This window comes from Sphaerodactylus townsendi, linkage group LG08 (genome assembly GCF_021028975.2).
Source record: "Sphaerodactylus townsendi isolate TG3544 linkage group LG08, MPM_Stown_v2.3, whole genome shotgun sequence".
In the NCBI taxonomy this organism is placed as follows: Eukaryota; Metazoa; Chordata; class Lepidosauria; order Squamata; family Sphaerodactylidae; genus Sphaerodactylus; species Sphaerodactylus townsendi.
The window spans coordinates 105,813,297-105,839,803 of NC_059432.1; the positions used below are offsets into that span (position 1 = coordinate 105,813,297).

General features: G+C 45.8%; 1 protein-coding gene across 1 annotated transcript; it reads right to left on the reverse strand.

Annotated features, from left to right (window-relative positions):
• Positions 1-7,305: 7,305 nt before the first annotated feature.
• FETUB (fetuin B) lies at positions 7,306-21,430 on the reverse strand. The gene is given in 9 exon segments (XM_048506940.1): positions 7,306-7,990; positions 7,993-8,152; positions 12,010-12,099; positions 14,112-14,140; positions 14,143-14,197; positions 15,188-15,354; positions 17,654-17,741; positions 19,398-19,508; positions 21,166-21,430. Coding segments are annotated over 9 exon segments (1,503 nt in total). The 5' UTR covers positions 21,400-21,430; the 3' UTR covers positions 7,306-7,421.
• Positions 21,431-26,507: the final 5,077 nt, after the last annotated feature.

A 26,507-nucleotide genomic window follows, 5' to 3' on the forward strand; every position in this document is an offset into this window, starting at 1 on the left:
AGAAGAAGAAGAAGAAGAAGAAGAAGAAGAAGAAGAAGAAGAAGAAGAAGAAGAAGAAGAAGAAGAAGAAGAAGAGGAGGAGGAGGAGGAGGAGGAGGAGGAGGAGTTTGGATTTTTATCCCCCCTTTTTCTCCTGCAGGAGACTCAAAGGGGCTTACAACCTCCTTGCCCTTCCCCCCTCACAACAAACACCCTGTGAGGTAGGTGGGGCTGAGAGAGCTCTGAGAAGCTGTGACTAGCCCAAGGTCACCCAGCTGGCGTGTGTGGGAGTGCACAGGCTAATCTGAATTCCCCAGATAAGCCTCCACAGCTCAGGCGGCAGAGCTGGGAATCAAACCCGGTTCCTCCAGATTAGATACACGAGCTCTCAACCTCCTACGCCACTGCTGCTCTCTGTGCAGAATAGCAAAGAGAAAGTTCAGGCAAGGAGGAGGAGGAGCATGGGAAACGTCAAAAAGAGATTGCACAGGCAAAAGAAACCGGTGTTTAAAACATTTCAATTAAAGAATCATTTCAAAAGAGCATTCATGTAAAATGTTTTGAGGCTGCAAATAAAATGTTTTTTGGGGGTAAAAACAATGCAGAACTCCATGGAGGAAGCATTTTATTTCCTGCCTCAAAACGTTTTGAGGGGTTTGTGAAGAAAGGGCCCTTGTTTTGAACCAGCCTCTCTTTGTAACACCATCTGCCCCCTTTCTGTTGTGTATATAAATCAGCCCCATGATGTACACCTTCTGCATATGATGAAGCGAACTCTTAGTATCCTGTAGAGAGCTTTCAGTGTGCAGTGAAAACTTCCTTACTTTTAAGCCTAAAAGATGTGTCTTTCTTCCACCCGTCTGATGTTTTAAAAACATCAGACCTATTGAAGATTTCTGAAAAAGTGGCTGGCTCCATTTTGGTCCTAATAAAAGGTACATGTGACTTTTGTTGTGGGATTTTGCTTTGCACCAACCTGCCTAGACTATACCAGTCCTCTTTCCTTCCCACTAGCTTCATGTCTTCAAGCTAGGTCTTCTAACTTCCTGCCCTCAGACTACAGTTCCCAGCAAGCATTGCTGCCAGCCCCATTGATTCCAGGCTGTATGGGATCTGGGGGCATTACATAGCCGTCGTCTGCCTTTATTAGGACTCCTGTCAGCGGATTCTGTGCTAATACAGTGCGATATTCCCGATCCACATATTCATTTAATTGACCTAAAATCATGTCTTCGGGCAACAGAGGAAGTCGGTAGTCAGCTGAATGTTATCTGTGATTGCCACATAATAGAGCAAACAAAGCTTTTTGTCAGTGCTATGGAAAGTTTTTCAACCCCCACCCCACCCCCTTCCTTGTGCCAAATGATGCTTTTCAAGCCAAGCCAGGAATAATCTTTGAATTATTGACTTTGGCACATGGGGGAAAAATAGGGGAGGATCTATGCGCCAGAAAAGAACAACTTTTTCACGCAAAGAAATGATGCACTAGGATCCAACTAGGTTTTATTGCTGCAGTGCACCACAGGGGACCAGATCTGGTATGTTCACGGCACATGTGGCGCACAGATCGGTGTTAGGTACATTATCTCTCTCTCTCTCTCTCTCTCTCTCTCTCTCTCTCTCTCTCTCTCTCTCTCTATCTATCTATCTATCTATCTATCTAGAGAGAGAGAGAGAGAGAGAGAGAGAGAGATACATACATACATACATACATACATACATACATACATACATACATACATACATACATACATACATACATACATACATACATATATTAGGAGAGTAGAACAGAAGAGACAGATTCCCAGTTGCTTTTTATATATGAGTTTACTAACTATAAAGGGAGGGTCACAGGGAGATAAAATAAGAAATCCTTTTTTTCCTGTTACACATCTACATTACTGTTCGTTTAGTTACATCTTGGTACCTATCTGCTGTCGCGTGGTGGTGGTGATGGTGGTGGTGGTGTTGAGTCTGCTCAAACAAAGACCCCTTCCTCACATGCAGAATAATGCACTTTCAATCCACTTTAAATCCACTTTGCAGCTGGATTTCACTGTGCAGAATAGCAAAATCCACTTGCAAAAGACTGTGAAAATGGGCTGAAAGTGCATTATTCTGCATTGTGGAAGGGGCCAAAGAAATAGAGTTAACTCAGATGTACGTGCTCACTGCCATGTAAGCAATGGCTATTTCACTGACCAATAGCTAATCAATTGCAGCGAAGGCACACCTACGACTTCTGTCCTAGTGGCAGATAGTCATACATGCGACACTCAGGGCAAAACATTGGAAAGTCCCCACCTCCCTGCTGGCTTCCTGCCTTCATATCTAATTTTGTTTAGATATTCAAATACTGATTTTAATTAGTGCCTCCCTCTTAAGGTTTCTATACCTTCTACTATGCCTTAAAATATGTTCTTATTTAGTAAAACACCTGTGCACCGCTGGTTTCAGAGACTAACTGAAAAGATTTAAAAATTTGAGAAGCTCCACCTCTCAGCAGCCTCACCAATCAGCAGCCTCAGCAGCCTCCACCAATCAGCAGCCCCAGGACAAGGAGAAAAAAAGACAAAACCCCTGTTTAAAATACACTGTTTAAAAGATGTGGCTTTGAGAAAAGCCCTCTGAAAAGAAAAACCAGAGCTCACTCAGCCCTTTCTGACCCACTCCTCTTCTCCACTGCTACTCTTCTCTGCTGGTTCCAGAGACTATAATCTGTAAGAGTAGGGAGATGCCAAAAAGCCCAGTATCTGTTCATCGCAGGGTGTAGTGGAGTGGCTAACCGACCTTATGATTTGGGAAGTCCCTGGTTCAAAAAGCCCGGGTTGACTTGAATTTCACATCTGACCAGGACTAGCTGGGGGCCCTTATGAGACCCTAGGCTAGCCACTCTGTCTGAGTCCCCGTCTGCCATAAGGACGAATAATCACATTATTCAACCTTATAGGGTTATTGTAAGATTACTGGGATAATGCGTGCAGAGTGAATGCTGAAAGTAACATATTAATGCTAGGTTTCGTTGTCTTATTTTGCTGTGGACACTGATGTGTGCTACGATTAACCAGCAGCTTTCTGTAGCAAGCAGACAAAAGGTTCTGTCATTCACACAAGTATTTTATGTGGGTGCACAGCTGCTGGGTGAATGCCTGATTTTCATTGCATGGCTAATACATACAGATTTACAGTATGATTAAACTGTTTATTTCATGGTTTATAGTAGTACAGTAATAAGGCCCCTTCCGCACATGCAGAATAATGTACTTTCAATCCGCTTTGACAATTGTTTGCAAGTGGGTTTTGCTCTTCCGCACAGTAAAATCCAGCTGCAAAGTGGACTGAAAGTGGATTGAAAGTGCATTATTCTGCATGTGCGGAAGGGGCCCAACTTGTGAGCAGTGCTCTCAATAAATAAAACATTTTTTGATAAAAAATCTTTGTAATTCCTCTTATATTTAGTTAGAGCCATTCATGTTAGATAGATTTCTCTTAGTTCAAAATTTTGTATAGGTTTTCTCTGGGGGCTCTCAGATACTTGCACATTGGTTGCAGCAGTGGCGTAGGAGATTAAGAGCTCGTGTATCTAATCTGGAGGAACCAGGTTTGATTCCCAGCTCTGTTGCCTGAGCTGGGGAGGCTTATCTGGGGAATTCAGATTAGCCTGTGCACTCCCACTCACACCAGCTGGGTGACCTTGGGCTAGTCACAGCTTCTCAGAGCTCTCTCAGCCCCACCCACCTCACAGGGTGTTTGTTGTGAGAGGGGAAGGGCAAGGAGACTGTGAGCCCCATTGAGTCTCCTGCAGGAGAGAAAGGGGGGATATAAATTCAAACTCCTCCTCCTCCTTTTCTTCTTCTTCTTCTTCTTCTTCTTCTTCTTCTTCTTCTTCTTCTTCTTCTTCTTCTTCTTCTTCTTCTTCTTCTTCCTCTTCCTCCTCCTCCTCCTCCTCCTCTTCCTCTTCCTCCTCCTCCTCCTCCTCCTCCTCCTCCTCCTCCTCCTCCTCCTCCAAGGTTCTCTGAAGATGGCTTCATTGTGTTTACAATAACTCTGGACCTCCAAACACAAGCGCATGATGAATTCTCACAAAAGGGTGCTGGATTCTCTATTGCGTCCTGATGCCCACACCCCGGAAGATCCGGCAGCTGGCTCTGCCCCTGCTTTTGTGTTTCAACAACTCCACCTCTACAAACGACTGTGGAGGGAACCCCAAGCAATGGGTGCGATCCTCAGCAAGATCTCTTATCAAAGAATATTAGTAGCACCCAAGACAAGAACTAATCCCGCTTCAAGTTTCCCGCCGTTGCGAACTCCTGTTGGCAGTGTAGTATCGCGAGAAGTCGACTGGATTTCATTAATTGTTTTCTGAGTACTCAGTATTGGGTTTTGAATCACTTTTCTTTGTTCTGGAATGTTTTGTATTGTGTTCTTGATTTCCCTTTTTGTTGTAGCCTCCGACAAACCTATAAGAACCCTGCATGTTCCCCTGCCCAGCACGGTTTGCTGAGAGAAAGTTTTGTAGTAGGGATTCTTTGATTTTACAGTAAAAATTTCATTGAGAAAACCCTGCTTGTCGGGCCAGTTTGTTGCAGTCTATCTAATCCATTAAAATAAACTCATCAGGTGTTGCCCTAGCAGTGGGTAACAAACTGAGACATGTTCTTGACTTTGGTCCTTTCCACCCTAGAACCTTAATGCTGCTGTTGTTTTACCATTCCTCTGACAACCGGAAGTTGAGTTAGATGTGACTCCACGTGGAATTTAATGTGGCATTGTAGGCGCAGAAGGTAGAACGAGGGGTTTAGCTTTGCTTACAATTAAAAGCCTTCTTCTTTCCCTCCATTCTTAAGCTTATTAAGTTTTACTTTCTTACTTTCTTAAGCTTATTTAGTTTTAACCCGTTATTTCGCGGTTACAGCATCAATTCCCAATTACACCCCTTCAGTACCCAATCCCACAGCAAAAGGAGCAATACATTACCCAGGGGGGCTACTTGCTCTTGGGCAGTTTTAAGGTACCAATCAGCCACTGCTACTGCTATACATTTTCAATGCAGAAATCAGGTTTTCCCACTTCTTTATTTATACCCATCATGGGAAGTGACCGCATTTATGCCTGTTATGGTCCAACAACCCAAAAAATTTATTAATGGGAATTCACTTGGGAAAAAAAAGTTAACTCCTCTGGTACTCTGACTTAATACTGCATAGGAGATCTTGACATTTCATGAGGAGAGAACCAAAGGCTCATTCCGCACATGCAGAATAATGCGCTTTCAAACTGCTTTCAGTGCTCTTTGAAGCTGTGCGGAATAGCAAAATCCACTTGCAAACAGTTGTGAACGTGGTTTGAAAACGCATTATTTTGCGTGTGCGGAAGGGGCCAAAGAATCACCCTGTAATGATCTAAAATCTTGAGTGTGTGTTTCCTTAAATGACTGATAAGTTGTAGAAGAATCGGGGAGGGGGGTGATGTTGGGATTTCCAGCCTTGCTTTGCATGCAGCAGCAGCAAGAGCAGCAGGGAATTCTGGGAAGCTGCACAAACATTCTAAAGGTGACAGTTAAAATCCGTTGGTAGTGTTCTGTTCCCTCACCACACACACTAGGAGACTGCCTGACTGATTAACTAAGGCTCCTTCCAAGCAGGCCATCGCGAAAATAATGCGTATTTTCAAAACCACTTTCTACAACTATCTGCAATCCTGATTTTTTGCTATTCCAAGCGACAGCTTCAAAGAGCACTGAAAGCAGTTTGAAAGTGCATTATTCTGCATGTGCGGAATGAGCCTAAGTGAAAGATGTGCTCTGTATACTGCTCTGTAAACCAAATGATATATAGAAAGTGCTCTGACTATAAAGATACTGTAACGCAACCAAACTGTAACTAACCATGAGCCGTGCATGTAACCAGTATTTGTGATGCTTTGTTAATGTATATACTGTATGTTTTCTCTCTCAGCTCAAGTAAAGTTCTGCTTATGTTTTTATGAACTTCTGAGGTAAAAACAGCTGGTCTTTTGACAGATAACTATTCTAATTGGACGTGCCGCACAGTCCACATTTCCGCTCGCAACTTTGCTTGACAGGATTGTATATACCAAATATACCTGTTGCCCTTCAGGTGAAAGGGGGATGAAAGAGTGCAATGATTGGATGACACTTGGGGGAGGCAGTGAGGGGTTTTTGTTTGTTTGTTTTATAGAGAGAGAATGGGAGTCAGTCTGCCCTAAACAGGGAGTGAGAAGGGGCTACAGCAGAGGTGGGATCCAGCAGGTTCTCACAGGTTCCCGAGAGTAGGTTACTAATTATTTGTGTGTGCCGAGAGGGGGTTCCTAATTGGTGATTTTGCCACGTGATTTTGGCCTTTAGCCACTCCCTCCCCAGCAGTAGCGCCGCAGGAACCTTGAAGCCGCCTAGCAGGAGGTTCGGCGCGGCGCAACCTGTGCGTGGCAGCGCTACTATGCGTAATTTGTTTCCCACCTAAGGATTACGAAGCAGCTTAGCTGCGCCCCGTCTTGCTACAGCGCCCCTCACCATAGGAATGCCTCTGGCCCCCCCAGAATGCCTGGCCACGCCCCTATCTTGCCCCGCCCAGCCCCATTGGCGCTACACCACAGTTTGAATCCCACCACCATGGGAACCTGTTACTAAAATTTTTGGATCCCATCACTGGGCTACAGTAAACAGGACCATGTGATGTTGAAAGTCTAGACAGCAGATTGATGACTAGAATCCTTCCAAGAGTTATATCAAGTACAAAATTGCCAAAATAAATAAATAAATAAATAGGCTGAACACGCAGAAGACGTTGGGAGACCAGAAATGAAGTCCGATCCTAATACTATCACAGGGATTTACAGAGAGTAGATTTGTGTGAAATTAAAGTCACCTCAGCCAGAAGTTATTGCCTTATGTTGTCTGGCTCATTGTAGAGATACGATACATTACTTTTTGTAACTATTAAGGTAAAGTAAATAGATAAATACAATTTTAATTTGTTCCAATTAACCTGGAATCCTACACCAGTAACTTACGAGTGAGGATTTCTTCCTCACGACCAGATAGATCCATGGTGGCAAACCTTTGGCACTCCAGATGTTATGGACTACAATTCCCATCAGCCCCTGCCAGCATGGCCAAGGGGCTGATGGGAATTGTAGTCCATAACATCTGGAGTGCCAAAGGTTCGCCACCACTGACATAGATCTTCAAAACTGTTTTAGAGCTTAGACACAATATTGTAGGGGAAAGTGACAGGGAGTTTGGAATTAAATTCCTGGTGGCAGTGATATATACCTTGGAGAGAAAGGAAGAAATACACAACATTTTCCACATATATTTATTCACAAAACAAGAAGCGAGTGGGCGTCATACATCCTCTCTTACCGCCCCCTAATAATGCTTCTTTTATAGAGGGAAGACATTGACTCTGAATATCTTTTCAGTGCTTCTCTTTTCCCTTAATTGTGGAATCGGGGATCCCTGTTGGGGACAATTCTGTGTGCCTTTTGGGCAGTAAAGGTTCGAGGCCATAAATGAAGACCAGGATTTCTCCTGGACAAGTATCTGATTGAGAAAACCCAACTGGGAAGGGAGGAGGGGGGATGGGCCTAGCTGGCTTGATCAAGGCAGGGCGCAACATTGGTTTGCCCAGTGGTCGGTTCTCCTCAGCAGCACCGTGTATATCGGGAAGGGCGGGGACGGGGTTGACTTTTGGCCCCTGTGATGAAGTAGAAACAGGCATTCCATCTAATCGCTCAGCTTCAATGTCTGGTAAGCTGTGGAGAGATACGTGAGCATCAGAGGAAGGAAGGACCACGAACCGGCCCGCTGTCTTTCCCAGATCTGTTGAGGTCTCAAAGGGGGAACGCCTCTGCTCATGTTCTTCATGGTCATGTGGGTGATGTCCATTAGGTTGGCGATTATGAGGTCTTTCTCTTCTACCCTCTGCATGGTCATGTGGGTGATGTCCATTAGGTTGGCGATTATGAGGTCTCTTCTTCCGAATCTCCGGTACGGTGGTCATGTGTGAGTGATGCCCATGATAAATTCGTCAAGTGATGAGGTCCCTTCCTCTCTACCCTCAGAATGACTATCGTGTTCCTGGCTTTGATGGCCATCCTGGTGTTCGTGTTTCTTGTCGCCAGCTTGTTGTCCCTCATGGACCTGTGCCTGATAGCACAAAACACACCCACGTTTTATCAAGAGAACATTGTCTGTTAGAAAAAAACTTGTTTTTGTGAGAATTGCTGCCAACGAGGGCCCACTTATTTGTGGTGAGTGTTTTCATTGCTGTACACATGTTCACGGCTCATGGATAGCTCACGGATAGCCCGCGCCATCTTTACTTCTGCTCTTGGAGAATGTCAGAGGAACTGGTCTAAACACCCACCAAGAGCAGGGCGGGCAAACAGTATGGAGGCCACGCTTATACAGTATCGTTCTTCCCCAGCTCAATAGCAACACCAGAGGATTCAGCCTGCATTTTTCTTCACTAGTTTGCTCCACTATCATGAGGAATATCACAAGGCCGTTGGAGTATGCACTGTATATCTAAATACCATATTCTGGGAACAAACAGGGAAGCTCACCACTTTAAAGCGGTACCTATCTATACATACATTTCTTACACATGTGTGTGTGTGTGGAGGGTAGGATGGAGAGTTCCTGTTTTGTTCTCATTGGGCCTTTCCCCCCTTACCTTAAGCCCCGCGCTACTTGAGGAGAGTAGCGTAATCCCCTGCACTCCCCTTTAATGCAGAGGGCGATGGCGAACAGCCGCCTCCGACGCTGATCGACGCTGTCACGCCTCAGCGCGAGGTGGGCGCCCCTGGTGCTCTTCTTGCAAGGCGCTTTGATGACCCTGCCAAGCAGAGTGCGGGTCGGGGACGCCTGGCAGCTAAGCCAGGGATGCTGCGCTAGCTGGGGAATTGCGCTATGAAAGTAAACCTGTAGGGAAAAGGTGGGGTGGGGAAAGGGCCCTTGTCACTGGAAATGTGTGACATTTGAGTTCGTGCAAAGCATCCGTTAAAGGGGATTTTCTTCTCCGCAGCTTCTCCCAGCACTCTCACTGATTCACTCCGGCCTAGAGTGCTTTTTTCTTTCATCTGTAGGAGGTGCACATCTACTACAGTAGATAGATATCTTCTGATTTTTTTTCCAGAGACAAACGCCCTGCCGGTGATTTAGATGGGCAAGGCAGAAGCGTATCTAGTGTGGGACAGCTAGGGCATGAGCCCTGGTGCCGCTTGAAGGGAAGCATCCTTGGCCTGACCCCCTCCCCTCCCCACCCAGAACACTACTTTACCCTGGATGGGTCCAGCTTTAAACTGTGGGTCTTGGAGGTGGAACCCGCAGTTCAGCGTTGGGCTTGGGCTGGCAGGGTCCAGCTTTATACTGCTGGTTTTGCCTCTGAAACTCCACCTCCAAAGTCACAAGGACTTCAGAGTCATCGGAATAAAGCTGGACCTGGACAGGCTGAGCCCACAGGTCAATGCTGGGCTTGGTCTGGCCTGGTTCCGGCTTCAAATGGTGGGCTTGACCTGGTTGGGTTGAGCATTGAACTCCACCTTTGAAGTCCACACGGACTTTGGTGGTGGCACATGCAACTCATTGCTGGGCTGGTCAGGCAATTGGGGGTGGGGGAGAAGGAAGGGTTTTCAGTTCTCGCTCTTAGTCAGTGGAGGACCTTATATCTCCAGAGGGTTCATACTTATCAAAGCTTCGCCAGCATGGCCAATTGGCCATGCTGGAAGGGGCTGATGGGAATTGTAGTCCATAACATCTGGAGTGCCAAAGGTTCGCCACCACGGCCCTAGGCTCTGTTTTCCATAGATATGCCTCTGGAGTGGAGTGCAAAGGGAAATGCATGAGAAGGTATGCTGAATGTTTGTGGATTATCTGGCACGCCCTAGGAGGAAAGGCTTAATTATTGGGTTTATGTGGCCAATTCTCAGTACCGGCTTAATGCCAGGAATCCCCAAAACACAATGCTAAATCCTTGTTGAGGAACAAACAGTCGCTTTTATTCATACGGATCTTCCCTGGTCAAAGCCAGTACTGAGGAAATCGCCCAAGAAAACCCAATGGTTAAACAACTTGGCTTCAGCCTGGAAAGCGTCAAAAGTTACCATAAGAAAGATCACATGAGATGGTCAGGCAGTGACCTTGAGCACCACCTGGTACTGCATAACATGCTACAAAAACAGTGGAAAGACAGTTAGAAATGCATTTGACCCATTCCACCACCACCCCTGTGCATTTAGAAAGCAGCAACAGCAAAACCCCTAATGCCTCCTGACAAATTGACACCTTCCCATTCCACACTCTCCCCAAACTTGCTTTGAATGTGACCAACGTTTGTCCCTTTCAAGTTCCTCCCCTCCCCTTTACTCCACCCTCCTCAGACTCCACCCGTAAAATCTCCAGGTATTTCCCAATCCGAAGTTAGCAACCGGAGCCAAATATTTCGAAGTACTGCAGGAGGGCTGATTCTGGTCAGGACCGCAGTGCAGGGAGAGGGGGGGGCATCCATCTGTAAAGCGTTTTATCCCTTGGAAAAGACTCAGGGCATGTTATTTGTCCATTTGGGGTTCTGCACTTGCACCGATTGCTTGCATCTGCCCTGACAGGGCAAATAGCACTCCCTGGGCCATTTCGACTTGGGAAAAATGTAGATGGGGAAGGCAGGAGCCCTCCTCTCCCTTTGCTGTGCTTTTGACCAGAACAGGAAGAAGAAGAAGAAGAAGAAGAAGAAGAAGAAGAAGAAGAAGAAGAAGAAGAAGAAGAAGAAGAAGAAGAAGAAGAAGAAGAAGAAGAAGAAGAAGGAGAAGAATAAGAAGAAGAAGAAGAAGAAGCAAAGTAAAGAGTTTGGATTTATATCCCCTTTCTTGCAGGAGAGACCTCAAAGGCTTACAACTTCCTTTGCCCCCCCCCCCCCTCACAACAAACACCCTGTGAGGTGGGTGGGGCTGAGAGAGTCTGGTGAAGCTGTATCAGAGCCCAAGGTCACCCAGGCTGGATGCAGGGAGTGTGGCTAGGCTAATCTGACTTCCCCTAGATAAGCTCTCCACAGCTCAGGGCGTGCAGAGTTGGGGAATCAAACCTCCGTTCCTTCTCAGATTAGATACACCAGTTTTAAACTCCCACGCCACTGCTGCTCCTGACACTGGAAGGAAAAGGGACAGTATTGGTCATAGAAGAAGAAGAGTTTGGATTTATACCTCACCTTTCTCTCCTGTAAGGAGACTCAAGGTGGCTTACAAGCTTTATGGCCTTCCTCCCACCTACATAGACACCTTCAGAGGTAGGTGGAAATGAGAGAGTTCTGAGTGAACTATGACTAGCCCAAGGTCATCCAGCAGGAATGTAGGAGTGCGGAAACACATCTGGTTCACCACTGCTACTCCCATATAATGGGAGACCCCATATATGGGGACCCCATATAATGCTTCAAAATGGAATTGCCACCAGGAACTGATAGAGGCAGTAGAGTTGCAAGGCCCTGCGGCAAACACATGTAAAATATTCTATCTAGTTTGGACCTAAGGTGTTTAAGGAGAGATCATACTAAAGCAGGTTTGGGGTCCTTCAGGGTGGAATGGGGGAAATCCAGAGTGAATGCACAATGATATGCCCCATTTAAAATTGCTAGAATCAGAGGTACGACATGGAACACAAGGCCTGTTTGGAAGTAATTACAGAGGCTGATTCTGCATGGGCCAAAAACAGCAGTGTAAAAACGGTGTGAAAACGGTGTAAAAGGGTTTAAAATGGTGTAAAAGGGTTTATACTGTTTTCACACCATTTTCACAATCATTGTTTTTGGCTCACATGTGGAATCACCGTAGCCAGAGAGTTTAGCCAGGGTTTTTTGAAAATGCTATCATGGAGGCCTTGGAGGCCTATTTTGGAGGTTTTCTAGAAGCTAGTGGTGGCTGATTCTTCTCTGTACAGCTAATTAATCTGCATTTACTATGAGTTATTACGTAGTATTCTCAGTAATTCTGATATTTGATTAAGTAACATACCTTCGGGGGGAAATTTTCGCAGTGTACCGTGATGAACTTTCGATGTTCAATCTGACTTTCTACCACAGAGCCTTTGCATATGCTCATCTCCTGGGGAAAAAAAACAGATTCCCCCGATCATCAAACTTGTGAACAGTTAAATTCAAATTCAAACCAACCAATATTTTTGGTGCTCATTTATAAACATGCCAAAGCTCAATTGTACTACATGACACAGTTAGTGTTGGTGTGACCTTTTGTGTGCCAGCAAGGAACGATCCGTGGCATTGAATAACCTCTTGTCCAGTGATTATGGGCCATCAGCCTTCCAGAGTTTCTTTGTGTAACAGTCCTAAACTCAACAAAGGTTGGACGCTCCCAGGTTTTAATCCAGTCAAGCCTTTTCCCACAGCATAGTGTAGGCCTGGGAATGGAACTTCTCTTAGTTCCAGGAAGATTCTCATATCCAGAGGGTCAATTTCCCCTACAACTAGATTCCAAAAATCCATGGCAAATTGCACTTGGATTTTCCTCCATGTCCCCATTGAGAAGTCCTGGAATGCTTTCTCTTTGTTCTTCATGGACCCTCTTCACTTCTGGAATAAAGTGAATATTACCCTCCCAATACCCTAAGAACATAAGAACATAAGAGAACAAGCCAGCTGACTCAGACCAGAGTCCATCTAGTCCAGCTCTCTGCTACCTCGCAAGTGGGCTTCCACCACAGGGTGCCTTTGGGAGCTCCCCCCATGCATGGGATGAAAGTAATGGTCTGGTTGCTGCTGTTGCTGGTTCCCGAAAGCACCTGGTCTGCTAAGGCATTTGCAATCTGAGATCAAAGAGGATCAAGATTGGTAGCCATAAATTGACTTCTCCTCCATAAATCTGTCCAAGCCCCTTTTAAAGCTATCCAGGTGAGTGGCCAGCACCACCTCCTGTGGCAGCATATTCCAAACACCGATCACACATTGCATGAAGAAGCGTTTCCTTTTATTAGTCCTAATTCTTCCCCCCAGCATTTTCAATGAATGCCCCCTGGTTCTATTATACCCTGATCTATCCTTCATTTAATTTGTCTCTGTAGCCTTCCCCTTAGGATCCCAAAATCCTGTTTGTGTGTGTTTTGTTCACGCAGCAGTGTGTGTTTCTATTATTTCAATTCCTTATTAAAATTGGAAACCTCCTCCCTCCACCCTGGCCTGAAGGGATTTCTTGTGGGGGGCGGAGTTTAACCTCTGTATGAATTGGTGCAGGTCTCGCTAACCTGCTTCTCACATTGCAGATCTGTTCCCAGCTAATTCCCCCAACTAAAAGGGAACAGACCAGACTAGTGCTAACACAAACCTTGTCATCAAAGGAGAATTGTTTGGATAGATCTTGTCTTTATCTGAGACATTAATCATTCTCCACATCTTCTGTAGTAAAACACCCCTTTCCCAACTGCCATTTGGTCCAGTTAGGTTAATAAAAGATGGGAGAATCTTGTTCGAGTACCTAACAATTCGGTCCTAAGCGAAGTTACAACTCTTGTGTGTCTATTGAAGTTAACAGACTTAGGTCGAATCCTCCTTGCATTTTCCCCCGTCTGTCAGCCTCCTGGCTCTCTGCCTGGACTGGGATGTTTCGCTTTACCGTGCTATCTCGACTTGACTGTGTTAAACTATGCACTGTTGATTTTCATTTGGCGGGAAGGAGGCTTGCAACTGTGTTAAAACTATTATCAAAGTTCTGAGGCTCTCAGACCCTCGTGATTGCCTGTATTCGGACTGACCAGGACTCCTGTAGTACAATAAAGAACTGAAAACGGTTACTTTTGCCTGGACTTTACTAGTTCATTACATTATGTGAGGTCTGAGGTTTGAGGTCGTTTGTGTTCTGAAACCTGGCTAAGACAGTAGTGGGGATTCGACCGGGGAGGTCGGCCCCTCAAACCTGGTTAGTTTGTGTTCTGAAACCTGGCTAAGACGGTAGTGGGGATTCGACCTTAGAAGGGTGTAAGGCTCCTAGGAACTGAAGTGAGTATTTGATAATGGAATGAATACTCAGAGAAGGGTGGATAAAGTGTGTCAAAGTTGTAAGTTTCTCAGAAATAACCTGGCACGTGTTAAGAATAAATACTCTACTGCTGTTTTGTCGCCGACAAACGGACATTTGAGAGGTCCTCCATCGGCTGGCCTTTGGAGCACGCTGTCTCCTGGATAACATACTCCTACAAATTTTGAAGGTCTGACAAACCCACTGTGGAAAAGAGGGCGACCGTTAGGAACCATCGTAGAAAGGGAACCAGCTTAATGAATCCCTCAATCCCTGCTCTGTGGGTCTGAACAAAACACTTTGCAGTGTTGGTGTCTCTCTCTGTGTAAATGTGCCGGGGACTGTAAACCAATGCAAGCCAATAAAACCCTTTTAAAAAGCATTCTTGCATGTCACATTAAAAATGTGTCTGGGCTGGAGGTTGGGTCCTTGCATGGAGCATTAACTAGTTGAAAACCAGTGATGGTGGATGCTCACACCTCATGTGTGTGAGGCGGGGGCAGGGCTGGTGTCAGCATACCCTAGGACAGTGATGGCTTAACCTTTCTGGAGACTGAAGTGCTCCAAATTGCAACCCAAAACCCACTTATTTATCGCAAAGTGCCAACACAGCAATTTAACCAGAATACTGAGGTTTTAGTTTAGAAAAAACGGGTTATTAGGTGCTTGGTGGTAGTTGTTGGATTTTGCTTTGAAGCAAACCATGCAACTCTTCTAACGGGTGAATCACGCCCCAGGAGGAGTTTGGTTCAGAAGCAAGCCCCATTGCCAGCAACTGAGCTTTACTCCCAGGTGTATGGATTGCAAAATTTTAGTTCTTTGCATGAAAAATCAGTGGGCTTTAACAGCCGCATTTACAGGGTTACCTGCACTGCTTCCCCAAAACTAGGTCTTAGGTTTAATGCTAATATTCAAGCCCAGCAGCCCAGGCCAGCCTAGATGTGGGGGGGGGGGCAAATTTCCCCATAAGACCTAACCCCATTTGCATCGCAGCACCACAAAGAGGGCTCTGAGTGCCACCTCTGGCACCCGTGCCATAGGTTCGCCATCACTGCCCTAGGACTTTCTGCCACTGGACATCACCTGAACATTTTCTCTGCTACCTGCCTGCCACCAAACGTTCCCATGAAAGAATCTCACACCGCCATACTCCTTTCCAGGTTACCTGGTACCGCGCTCTGGTGACATTGACAAGATTAAAATAATGGGTGTGGTTGCTTTCAGCATTGAATTTGGCAAGACTCTCAGCAGCTGCCTCCAGATACATGGGCTTAGTTGGATCATCAGCGGTTGGGCAGTCCGGGCAACTTCTTACAACAACGGCAGCTGGGACTGTTTGGAAAGAACAATGTTGGTCAGACAATCACTTTTCAACTCACAACCTGATGTCTTTCATTCTTTCAAAAAATTATACACACATCCCTCTTTTTATAGGCAGCTCTCTCTCACGAGCAGTTTCAGAGGAGGGATAACCTTATATTCCAGATGGATCATATCATTTCCCCTGCCGACATGGCCAATTGGCCATGCTGGCAGGGGCTGATGGGAATTGTAGTCCATAACATCTGGAGTGCCAAAGGTTCGCCACCACTGATCTATCGAGTGGGCCTATCCCACATCTGCTGTGTTTCAGCCATATCTCCAGGATGTTCCCCCCTTGGGACTACAACTCTTTAATGGCAACTAACCACAGACCACAGAAAACGGCAGCTCTGGTGGAGGTGGGCTGTGTGATATCCCATCTCTACTGAGCTTTTGCCCCTCCAGGATCTATCCCCAGATCTCCTCTGAATTCTCAACCCAAACTAGGAATTATCCTTCGTTACTCTGCTTGATACTTCCTTGCCAAACGTCTAGGCTGAAGATGTCACCTGTGAGAGTCTTGGGTTCCCTTTTAAAAACCAGAGGTGTAAATAGATTTTGAACGGATTGTATGAACCAGTGTGGAGTAAGAGTTAGAGAATCCGACTCTGCCCTCTGAGGTCCCTGGGCTCAAATCCATACTCTGCTGTGAGCATTTCCTGGATGGCCTTTGGCCCAGGGGTGTACCACCCAGAGAGAGAGATGGGTTTAAATGTCCCCGGGCTGCGGCCATTTAGTCATGTGGGAGGCGGAAAATCATCCCCACACACCTTCTCCCCCCCAGTCTATATACTGACCTCAAGACCTGCTGCAAAAAAAGTTGTTTGGTCATAGAAGGGGAGGGTGGCCACCCACACGAGCGGGGGACTCAGATTTTGCACCAGGCAACATTTTCCCTAGATACGCCTCTGCTTTGGCCAGCTAACCCTCTGTTGCTCAGCCTAAACTTTCTCATGAGGGGTTTTGTGATGATAAAATGAAGGAAGGGAGAACGCAGTTGTAAACTGGTCAGGGCAGTGACGGCGAACCTTTTCGAGACCGAGTGCCCAAATTGCAACCCAAAACCCACTTATTTCTAAAGCACTAACACGGCAATTTGTCCCTGAATACTGAGGTTTTAGCTTCTTAGAAAAAATGTTTGGCTCCATGCATGCTAGCATTTGGTGGTAGTCGATGGCTTTGGTTTGAAGCAACCATGCAACTATTCCAATGTGTGAATCACGACCCTAGGACAGTTTACTCAGAAGCAAGCCCCATTGCCAGCAACCAAGCTTACTCCCAGGTAAAGGATTGCGCTTTAGTTCTTCGCATGAAAATTCGGAAGTGGGTTTAACACTGCTTAATAGGGTTACCTGCACTGCTTCCCAAAACTAGATCTTACGCTTAATGCCAATAATTGAGCCCAGCTACCCAGGCCAGTTCAGGATGCGTGTGTGGGGCGTGCTCTGTTTACGCTGCTCCACAGAGAGGGGTTTCCTGAGTACCACCTCTGGCACCTGCAAGCTATAGGTCTTCCACCAACACTGGGTTAGGGCCTCCAATCTGGAGAAAAGCAAGGGTATAAACATCTAAATATATTCAAGCTATTTTGTGGGGATTTAGGCAGGTCAAAAGAGGGCAGGCAGGAAGGGATGAGCCAACACTTGACTCTCATGGCCCTTTCTCACTTGCCCGGGTCATGCCAATTGCCACTTTGGGGTCAGGAAGGGATTTTCATCCAGGCTAGACTGGCCAGGGAGCCTAGAGGTTTTTTTGCCTTCCTCTGAGCATAGAGGTGATGGGGGGAGTGGAAGGGGAATGGTAATTGTGAATTTCCTCTGCTGTGCACGGGCTGGACAAGACAACCCCTCAGATCCTTCCCAGCTCTACGTCTCCAGGCTTCTTTTTAGTTCCCTTTAAAAATGTTAAGGGTAAGTCCAACATTGTGGCTCCTCCTCCCTGCCTGGAGTGGTGGGAGGCTTCATCTGGTGAGCTAGGATGTGTTTCCAAGACTTCCACATTCCTGCTGGGTGACCTTGGCACAGCCACACAGTTCTCTGAACTCTCTCAGCCCCACCTTCCTCAGCAGGTGTCTGTTGCGGGGAGAGGGAAGGAAAGGAGCTCGTAAGCCACCTTGAGTCTCCTTACAGGATAGAAAGGTAGGGTAGAAATCCAAACTCTTCTCCTCTTCTCTCCATTTTTTAAAAACACCACCACAGGAACAGATGCGGGGCACGCCTCTATGAACCGTCTGTAATTCAGGCAACTGTCTTTATCAAAGAATACCTACTTGGACGTAAAACGCAGTCGTAGTTGTACAGGTGAAGGATTCTCCACGGTTTGTTGATGTAAAAGGTCAATTTGCACTGTCCAAAGACCTGCAGCAATAGAAACATCAGAGCCAAAGTTGGCAGAGCAAATTGGTTGAGCAGATGTCTCCCATGTAATTCAAGAAAGTGACTGTCAAGCTCGTTGCCTGCCTTCTGTCTCGACTCCTTTAACCCAACTCTGCAACATGGAATTGACTTCTTTAATTCTCTTCACACAATTTAATTTTGCCGGGGTGGGGTGGGGTGGGGTTTGAATCTGTTCAGTAATTAAAATCTGAAGTTCCTTGTAGACTTCAAGGCTCAGCTGATGATAGAGTTTTGCTCTTTACTGATAATGTGATAGAGAGTTTCAGGGTGGGATGAGGAAGACCTGGGTTCAAATTTGACTCTGCTGAGTTCGAGGCTTGGGTTCAAATTCTACTTTGCTATTTATTTATTGGTTGATTGATTGATTGATTGATTGATTGATTGATTGGTTATATTTTTATACCGCCCTCCCCCGAAGGGCTCAGGGAGGTAAACAGAACTAGAATAGGAGCAATATGAAATCAAAGTTAAAATCCAATAAAATATTAGGGTAGTTTTTGGCTCTATATAGTCAACCCCATCCTATTAAAACGGCAGTACTATTAAAATTCAGCATAAAAAGGATGGCTACTACCATCAAAGTCTCCTAAAACAAAAGGTGGGAGGTGGGACGGCAGGACCCACTGATGTTCTGGGTATCAGCAGCTGCCTCCCCAAAGGTCCGCAGAACAGCGCTTGGTATTTACAGGCCCCATGGAACTCATTAAGATCCTCAAGTAGGCCTCGGATTGACAGCTGGAGGGAGAGCGTTTCCACCAGGCCGGGGCTGAGCTGTGCCTCAGCCCGTCGCGGGAGGCTAGCTGCATCAACTGAGGGGCCAGGGATCACTAGCAGATTGGCCCGCTGCCAGAGATTCCGGGATCTTCAGGATGCTGTGAAGGCTGGCTGAATCTCCCATGAGCTGGTGGGATTCTAATCTGGAGAACTGGCTTGATTCTCCCACCTCCTCGATGACCTTAGTTAAGCAGCTAAGCCTTGAGTCTCTTTACAGCAGAGAAAGGCAGGGTATAAATCCAAATTCTTCTCCTCTCTCTCCCACAACCAGACACACATTTCCCATCCTACAGTGTGAGGATAAACAGCCTGTCCTGGGAGCTTTGGAGGAAGAGTGGAACGAAAAATCTAACAAATTAATAAACCATGCATCTAAAAATAATACATTAATCAAATCAATCAAATCAAATTAAAGCAAATTAATCAAATATATTTATCTGATAAATTGATAAAAGGCCATGTTGGATTCCAACTAAAATGTTCAATGATGGAAAGGGAGGAGTGATTTTTGGAAGTTCCTTTTCCTTCTGTAGACCTCACTAGTTCCGATGAGTTCCCCGTTCTTCAGGAGAAGCATTCAGGAAAAAGAGGGCATTGAGGGAAGGAAGGTTTTGTCTTGCTGTTGGGATCACGTGGCATTCGTGGAATAATTCACCAGGCTCCTACCCAGTCTCTGAGGCTCATTCCGCACACGCAGAATAATGCACTTTCAAACTGCTTTCAGTGCTCTTTGAAGCTGTGCGGAATAGCAAAACCCACTTGCAAACAGTTGTGAAAGTGGTTTGAAAACGCATTATTTTGCGTGTGCGGAAGGGGCCTGAACCAGGCAGAAGAAATACTTACCGACTCATGTGCTGGTCTAAACTTGCAGTCCTTCCAAGACTTCTTGCTCAGGACATGACACTCGGTTTCCAACACATCCAGAGTGAAATAATAGACCATGCCAGTGCCTTGCTAAAGATAAGAAGACAACACTTCTTGTCACACAAAAAAAATAGTGGCAGAATTAGAAACAGCAACACCAGCATTTTACACCAAACCCATTACAGAAAAGTATGTAGTGTGGATTTCCGCAACAACTGAAGTCTTCTGAATGAATCTTGTGTCCCTTACATTCGAGTCCAGTAGTACCTTAGAGACCCGTCAGATTTTTAGGGGTTTAAGCTTTCGAGTGAAAGCTTGTTCCGCTTATGTTTTCAGCGGATCCCTGGATAAATGTCCTTTCTGCAAAACTGTCAAAATCACCGTCCACATCACTGCAATAGAGTGTGGCTTTACAGGTCACAGGTTTGGAGAGGAGACGTCTGAGTGGGGAGATGATTGAAGTCTATACACCATGTGCATTGGGTAGAAAATGCTGACAGAGAGAATTTTCTCTTTCACAATACTAGAACCAGGGGCATCCATTGAAAATGCTGAGGGGAAGAATTAGGACTAATAAAGGGAAACACTTCTTCAATGCTAACGCAGTGATTGTTTGTTTGGAATAATACGCTGCCACAGGAGGTGGCGATGGCAACCAACCTGATAGCTGTAAAAGGGGCTTTGGATACAGATTTTATGGAGGAGAAGTCGATTCATGGCTACCAATCTTGGATCCTCTTGATCTGAGATTGCAAATGCCTTAGCAGCATTCAGGGTACTCGAGCAACAGCCGCAGAAGGCTCTTTGCAGCCACTCTCCTGCTCTGTGAGGCCCTTAAAGGCACCTGGTGGGCCACTGGTGAGTAGCAGAGTGCTGGGACTAGATGGACTCTTGGTCTCGATCCAGCTGGCTTGTTCCATGTTTCTTATAATATTTGCCTTACCTAAAACTGGGTACCGGCAGGCAGGAAGATGGAGCATGTGGCTAGAGCTTGGCTGTACTGGGAGACGGCCGTGTTTTGGGGGTATGCTGAGTAGACAGGATGGTCCATGCCTTCAGCATCCCCATGCCCATATCTGACAGAGGTAGTGATGGATGGCTCCGAGCCAGACTAGCCTGATCTCTACAGATCTCAGAAACTAAGCAGGGTCAACCAAGGAAGTCCAGGGTTGGTACCCAGAAGCTAGCAATGTAAACCACCTCTGAATGTCTCTTGCCTTGAAAACACTACAGTGTCTCCCTCAGTCTAAAATGCTGGGGGGAAGAATTAGGACTAATAAAAAGAAACACTTCTTCACTAATGCGTGATTGGTGTTTGGAATATGCTGCCACAGGAGGTGGTGATGGCCCCTAACCTGGATAGCTTTAAAAGGGCGCTTGGGGTAAAGACGCATGGAGGAGAAGTCGATGTATGGCTACCAATCTTGATCCCCCTTGATCTCAGATTGCAAATGCTTTAGCAGACCAGGTGCTCAGGAGCATCAGCAGCAGTAGAAGGCCATTGCTTTCACCTCCTGCATGTGAGCTCCCAAAGGCACCTGGTGGGCCACTGCGAGTAGCAGAGTGCTGGACTAGATGGACTCTGGTCTGATCCAGCAGGCTCGCTCTTATGTTCTTATGTTCTTAAGTCAGGTGTGACTTGATGGCAAAAAGAGAGAGAGAGAGAGAGAGAGAGAGAGAGAGAGAGAGAGAGAGATGGATGTCTTGAATAGAAAACCAAATGAGTGCAAGCATATCTGCAGCTCACCCACTGAAGCTGACGGGCATCAAAGATTCTCTGGAGTCCCACCACGTAGCCTTTTCTGCGATCTTCATTGAGCTTGTCTAGGGCCAGCTCTGCAACTGGCTTTATAGAAGAGCTGTTACAGGATGCAGGAATCACCCTGTCAGGAGGGGGTGGTGGAAATTCTGGACGAGGTGGAGAAACACCCAGGCAGCACAGTATCTGTGCTCCTATGAGCAGGGAGATGAAGACTGCCATTCTGGAATGTCTGGGGAACCAGGAGGGTGTCTGGAGCCAGCAAGGAAGACCAGAATGCTGAAATGGGCCCCTTATATATTTTGAGGTCAATCACCGCCTGCTGACCGTAATCTCTACCTTGGGCAAGACCACATACAAACAGTGAGTCAATGATTAGAAAGCTGAGCCTCAAAGTCCACCACCCAAAAAACATGAGCCCACTCTGAATCCAAGTCCTTGGATTTTCATGGTGGAAAGGGCCATTGAGTCACACCAATTTATGGCAACCGTGCAGGGTTTTCAAGGCTATTAGTAGACGGGGAGCGCTGGCCTTTGCCTGCTGATGCATGATAACGCTGGACTCCCATCCAAATGCTAACCAGGGCCGACCCTGCTTAGCTTCCAAGATATGATGAGATCAGACCAGCCTAGGCTGGTAAACTTAATACTGAGATCTATGGAATTTTTTTATTTTTTTACAGTTAGGTCAATTATACACTGGTGTCTTCCCTGCGCTGAAGGGAGATTCCTTTCGGGACACAGCTTGGTGGATTCCGCGTAGCAGAAATATAATTAGGACATTATAAATGTTGTTTTGGAGAAGAATTTTACACAGCCGTCTCCCCCAAAATGTTCAGCCCATTACATTCCTCTCAGCCCAGATTTTTCAAAAATTGCTAAATAGCTATCCCCCCCCCCCCAAGACCCCAGTGCAGGCTGAGGACAATTCTTGCCTGTGTAACCCCCATGCTCAGAATGGGTTGACCAGGGTGAGACTCAAAGCAGCAGAAGGCTGCAGAGCTCATGTAGTTGGAGGAGACAAGGCTACCAGACTCGGACCTTGGTTTGTATAAGCCTTGTATAAGCCTTGTATAAGCCTTGATTTGTATAAGCCTCGGACCTTGATTTGTATAATTTTTGTGTGTTTGTAATGGGTGAGAGTTCTCCTGGAAACCTTCACTGCTGTCAACCTGTTCACCAAGCCCTTGAGTCTCTAGAGCCAAACCCACCTTGCAGGAAGAATTGGACTCAAGCAATATCAGAAGACTGTGTAACTAGAAGGACTTGAAGGAAACCCGAATAGGACCTTAGAAGTGTAATGTGTTAAATGTTGATGTTTGATGTTAGTATGTTAAGAAAGTAAACCATTTTGTTCTTAACATTTGTTGCTGCAAACTCATTCCAAGTTCTGCCCCACAGAACCCACAGTTAAGAGGTTACACCTGCTGAGCGAATGCCAGCAGGGCAGAAATGTTTATTTCTCCTGCCTAAATCTCGTACTTTCATTTTTATACTCATGCCCACCATTTCCATGCGGTGTTGCTGAAAATTTCTGACGGAGATTCCTGCAGGTTTCCTCCTGCAGTCTACCCATTCATATATTTCACTGTCAAAAGTAAATGAATAAAATTTCTTTTACCTAGCAACCCAGAACAAGTCATTTTTTTGTTTGTTGTTGTTGTTGTTGTTTTTTATTTAGTTATCTTTTTTATTGTTTCTGTTATAGGTAAAAGGTAGATTTAGATTAGGAAATAGGACTGTGTAGAATATAGAGGTAGTTTTAGATAATTGATAGTGTAAATAGATAATATTAACAATAATCCTGTTACGTACAGAGAGGGAAACAGGAAATTTGTAAAGATAGTAATCTATGAAATATGAAAGGTAAATAACCTAATAATATAATTTCTAAACTTGTACTTATACAAAAGACCCTTTGTAATACTATATGCAAGGAAAAATAATTGTTTTCCTCTAGGAAAAGGTAACCGGACAGTTGTATACTTTATGTTTTCTTTTTCCTATTATGTTAAACTGTATATATTCAATAAAAATACTTTAAAAAAAAAGTATCCACCCTTCTGTTACGGATGACTTTTCCTGCCTCTCATATTCACTGCACGGAGTATCCCATAATTTCCACTGTTTATGAGAGCGGGCAAAGAGCGACCTTTGGAAAGATGAAACAAATAGCCCTGCATTATTTTTTGTTTCAGGCTTTTTTGTTCCACCCTGCCCCCCCCCCCTCTCTACTTTTGCCCTACCCAGTGATTGGGAGGCCTTTGTAAAACTTTGTTTCATCTTCAAGCATTTGTGCCCTATTATATCTATTGAAAGAATGATGGATCTAATACAGGAATATTGAAATGCCAAGGAATCATGAAATAACAAGCCTCTTTCCCCTCCCAGGGCAGTGGAAGGAAGTATGTGTGTTTGTGTGTGTGTAGAGAGAATATCAGTTCAAGACCAACAACCCTCAACTGAACATTTGGAAGAAATGAGAAATGCCCAGCAAAATAGATGGGGACGACTAGCATTCCTGTGTGACCCAGAAAGGACATCTGCACATCGGATAGCATTTGGTGAGAGCCAGCATAGTGTAGTGGTTAAGAAGGATGGACTCTAATCTGGAGAACCGGGTTTGAATCTCCACTCCTACATGCGAGTGGTGGACTCTTATCTGGTGAACTGGATTTGTTTCCTTTATCCTCCATGTGAAGCCTGCCGGGTGACTTTGGGCTGGTCACAGTTCTCTCCAAACTCTCTCAGCCCAACCTACCTCACCAGGTGTCTGTTGTGGGTCTCTTCTTCTTCTTCTTCTTCTTCTTCTTCTTCTTCTTCTTCTTCTTCTTCTTCTTCTTCTTCTTCTTCTTCTTCTCCTCCTCCTCCTCCTCCCCCTCCTCTCCTCCTCCTCCTCCTCTTCTCCTCCTCCTTCCTCTCCTCCCTCTCTCCTCCTAATCCCTTCTCTCCTCCCCTCCTCCTCCCCTCCTCCTCTCCTCCTCCTCCTCCTCCTCTCCCCCTCCTCCTCCCCTCCCCCTCCTCCCCCTCTCCTCCTCCTCCCCCTCCTCCTCCCTTTCCTCCTCCTCTCCTCCTCTCCTCCTCCTCCTCCCCCTCTCCTCCTCCTCCTCCCTCTCCTCCTCCTCCTCCTCCTCCCTCCTCCTCCTCCTCTTCTTCTTCTTCTTCTTCTTCTTCTTCTTCTTCTTCTTCTTCTTCTTCTTCTTCTTCTTCTTCTTCTTCCTCCTCCTCCTCCTCCTCCTCCTCCTCCTCCTGATGTTTAACACTCTAGCAGAATATATTTTCAGTTGCTGGTGGCAGCTGTTACTACGCAGTTTGTTTTCGGTACCCCTCCATCTGGATGTGAGGAAAAGAGGTGGGTCTTCAGCAGAGTCATGGGATAGCAGAAGGATTTGCTGACCTCCCAGGGATCCAGAGTAAAAGGGGATTACGAGTCGATTTCTTCACAGGGTACAATACCACCTTTATCCTAGCCTCTGTAAAAACATTCTGTGCTAGCGCATTGTGATATTCCCTATTCACATAATCTTTTAACAGCTCTAACATGACGATTTTAGGCAGCAGAGGAAATCTGTACTCATCTGAACATTATCTGCTATTGCGACAGAGTAGAACAAACTAGCTTCTTATCAGTGCTGAGGAAAATCTTTCTCTTCCACACCCCTTCTTTCCCTCTTGTGTCACAGGTGGATTACCCATGGCGAGGTTCCCGCAACAATAAAGAGAATTGGCCAGGGAGTCTCTAGGGCCCTTCCGCACACGCAAAATAATGCGTTTTCAAACCACTTTCACAACTGTTTGAAGTGGATTTTGCCATTCTGCACAGCTTCAAAGAGCACTGAAAGCAGTTTGAAAGTGCATTATTCTGCATGTGCGGAATGAGCCTTTGTTTCAGGGCAGGTTTGGCATTATTACCACTGCCCTGTTTGCAGAGGGGCAGGCATTACCCATTAGCTGGGTTTTTTTGCATGTGTTCAGGAGGGGGGGCAATGTTTCATGGGTTCTCTATTGCGCACGCATGGTTTAATGTTTAATATAATCTTTATTTTTTATCTTCAATCTCATCAATAGATCAATGTGTCAATCTATCAATCCGATATATCGACACAAAAAAGTTCAACTATTAAAGAAAAGTCTTGAATATGGCATCTGTACCCAAAGCCAGGTAATGTGAGAGCTTTCAATTATGATAAAAGAATAGTCGCAAGATCTACAGGTTAAGAATAGTCACTTTTAATTTTATAATGTATACATTCTAATTTCCAAAGTGCCTTCCTTGCAGAAACAATTGAGGCCAAACTAGAGGTTTGGCATAGCGGTCTGAGTGTCAGGTTAGGATCTGGAAGACCCAAGTTCAAATTTCTACTGTGCTGTGGAAGCTAGCAGAGAGCCAATGTGGTGCAGGTGGACTCTAATGGGGAGAACCGGGTTTGATTCCCCACTCCTCCATTCCAGCTGGTTGACCTGAGGCCCATCACAGTTCTCTCCAAACTTTCTCAGCCCCACCTGCCTCACAAGGTGTCTTGTGGAAAGAAGAAGGGAAAGTAGTTTATAAGCCACCTTGAGACTGTTGGAATATTCAGCCTTGTTTGCATGCAGTGACAGCACAAGCAACAGGGAATTCTGGGAAGCTGTACGAACATTCCAAAGGTGACAGTTAAAAACCGTTGGAAGTGTTCTGTTCCCTCACACACTCTCACTAGCTCACTCTCTAAACTGCCTGAGTTGAACTGGTTTCTACCTAGGTTCGCCTCTGTGAATCCCCACGGCCACAGAGCTCAACATTGTTTTGTTTCATTCCCCCCCCCCCCCCCCCGAACTGCAACATCCTTGTCGCAGTTATGAACTACATTTTTCTGCCGGAACAAGGTTGATACCGCTTCGAAGCTTCGAAGTGGGGAAGCATCGAAACGACACCTCATCCGTTCAACCAATCACGATTCTGTGGCATGCACAGAACGGAAGAGTCGTGGTGGGCATGTAATTTTAAACTGTAAACTGTACAAACTGTAAAAAAAAAAGAACGCTCCCGTTTCCTGCCGTAACACAAGTGCCAATAACACAATAACACAAGCGCAGTAACACAAGCGCCAATCGCGATCAAGGAGTGAAACCAAGAGGCACCAAGATGATCCCGCCACTTAGCTTGGTTCCAGGGGGCCAACTCAGTTGCTGTGGGGACAGCCTGGAATCGCCCTCCACTGAAGGGAACTGAGTCGACTTTAGCTCCCTTCTGTATTGGGGAAAGCCCTAAGTGAAAAGATGTTCTCTGTACTGCTTAAACCAAACGCTATGTAAAAGTGCTCTGACAAAAGATATGGTATCGCAACCAA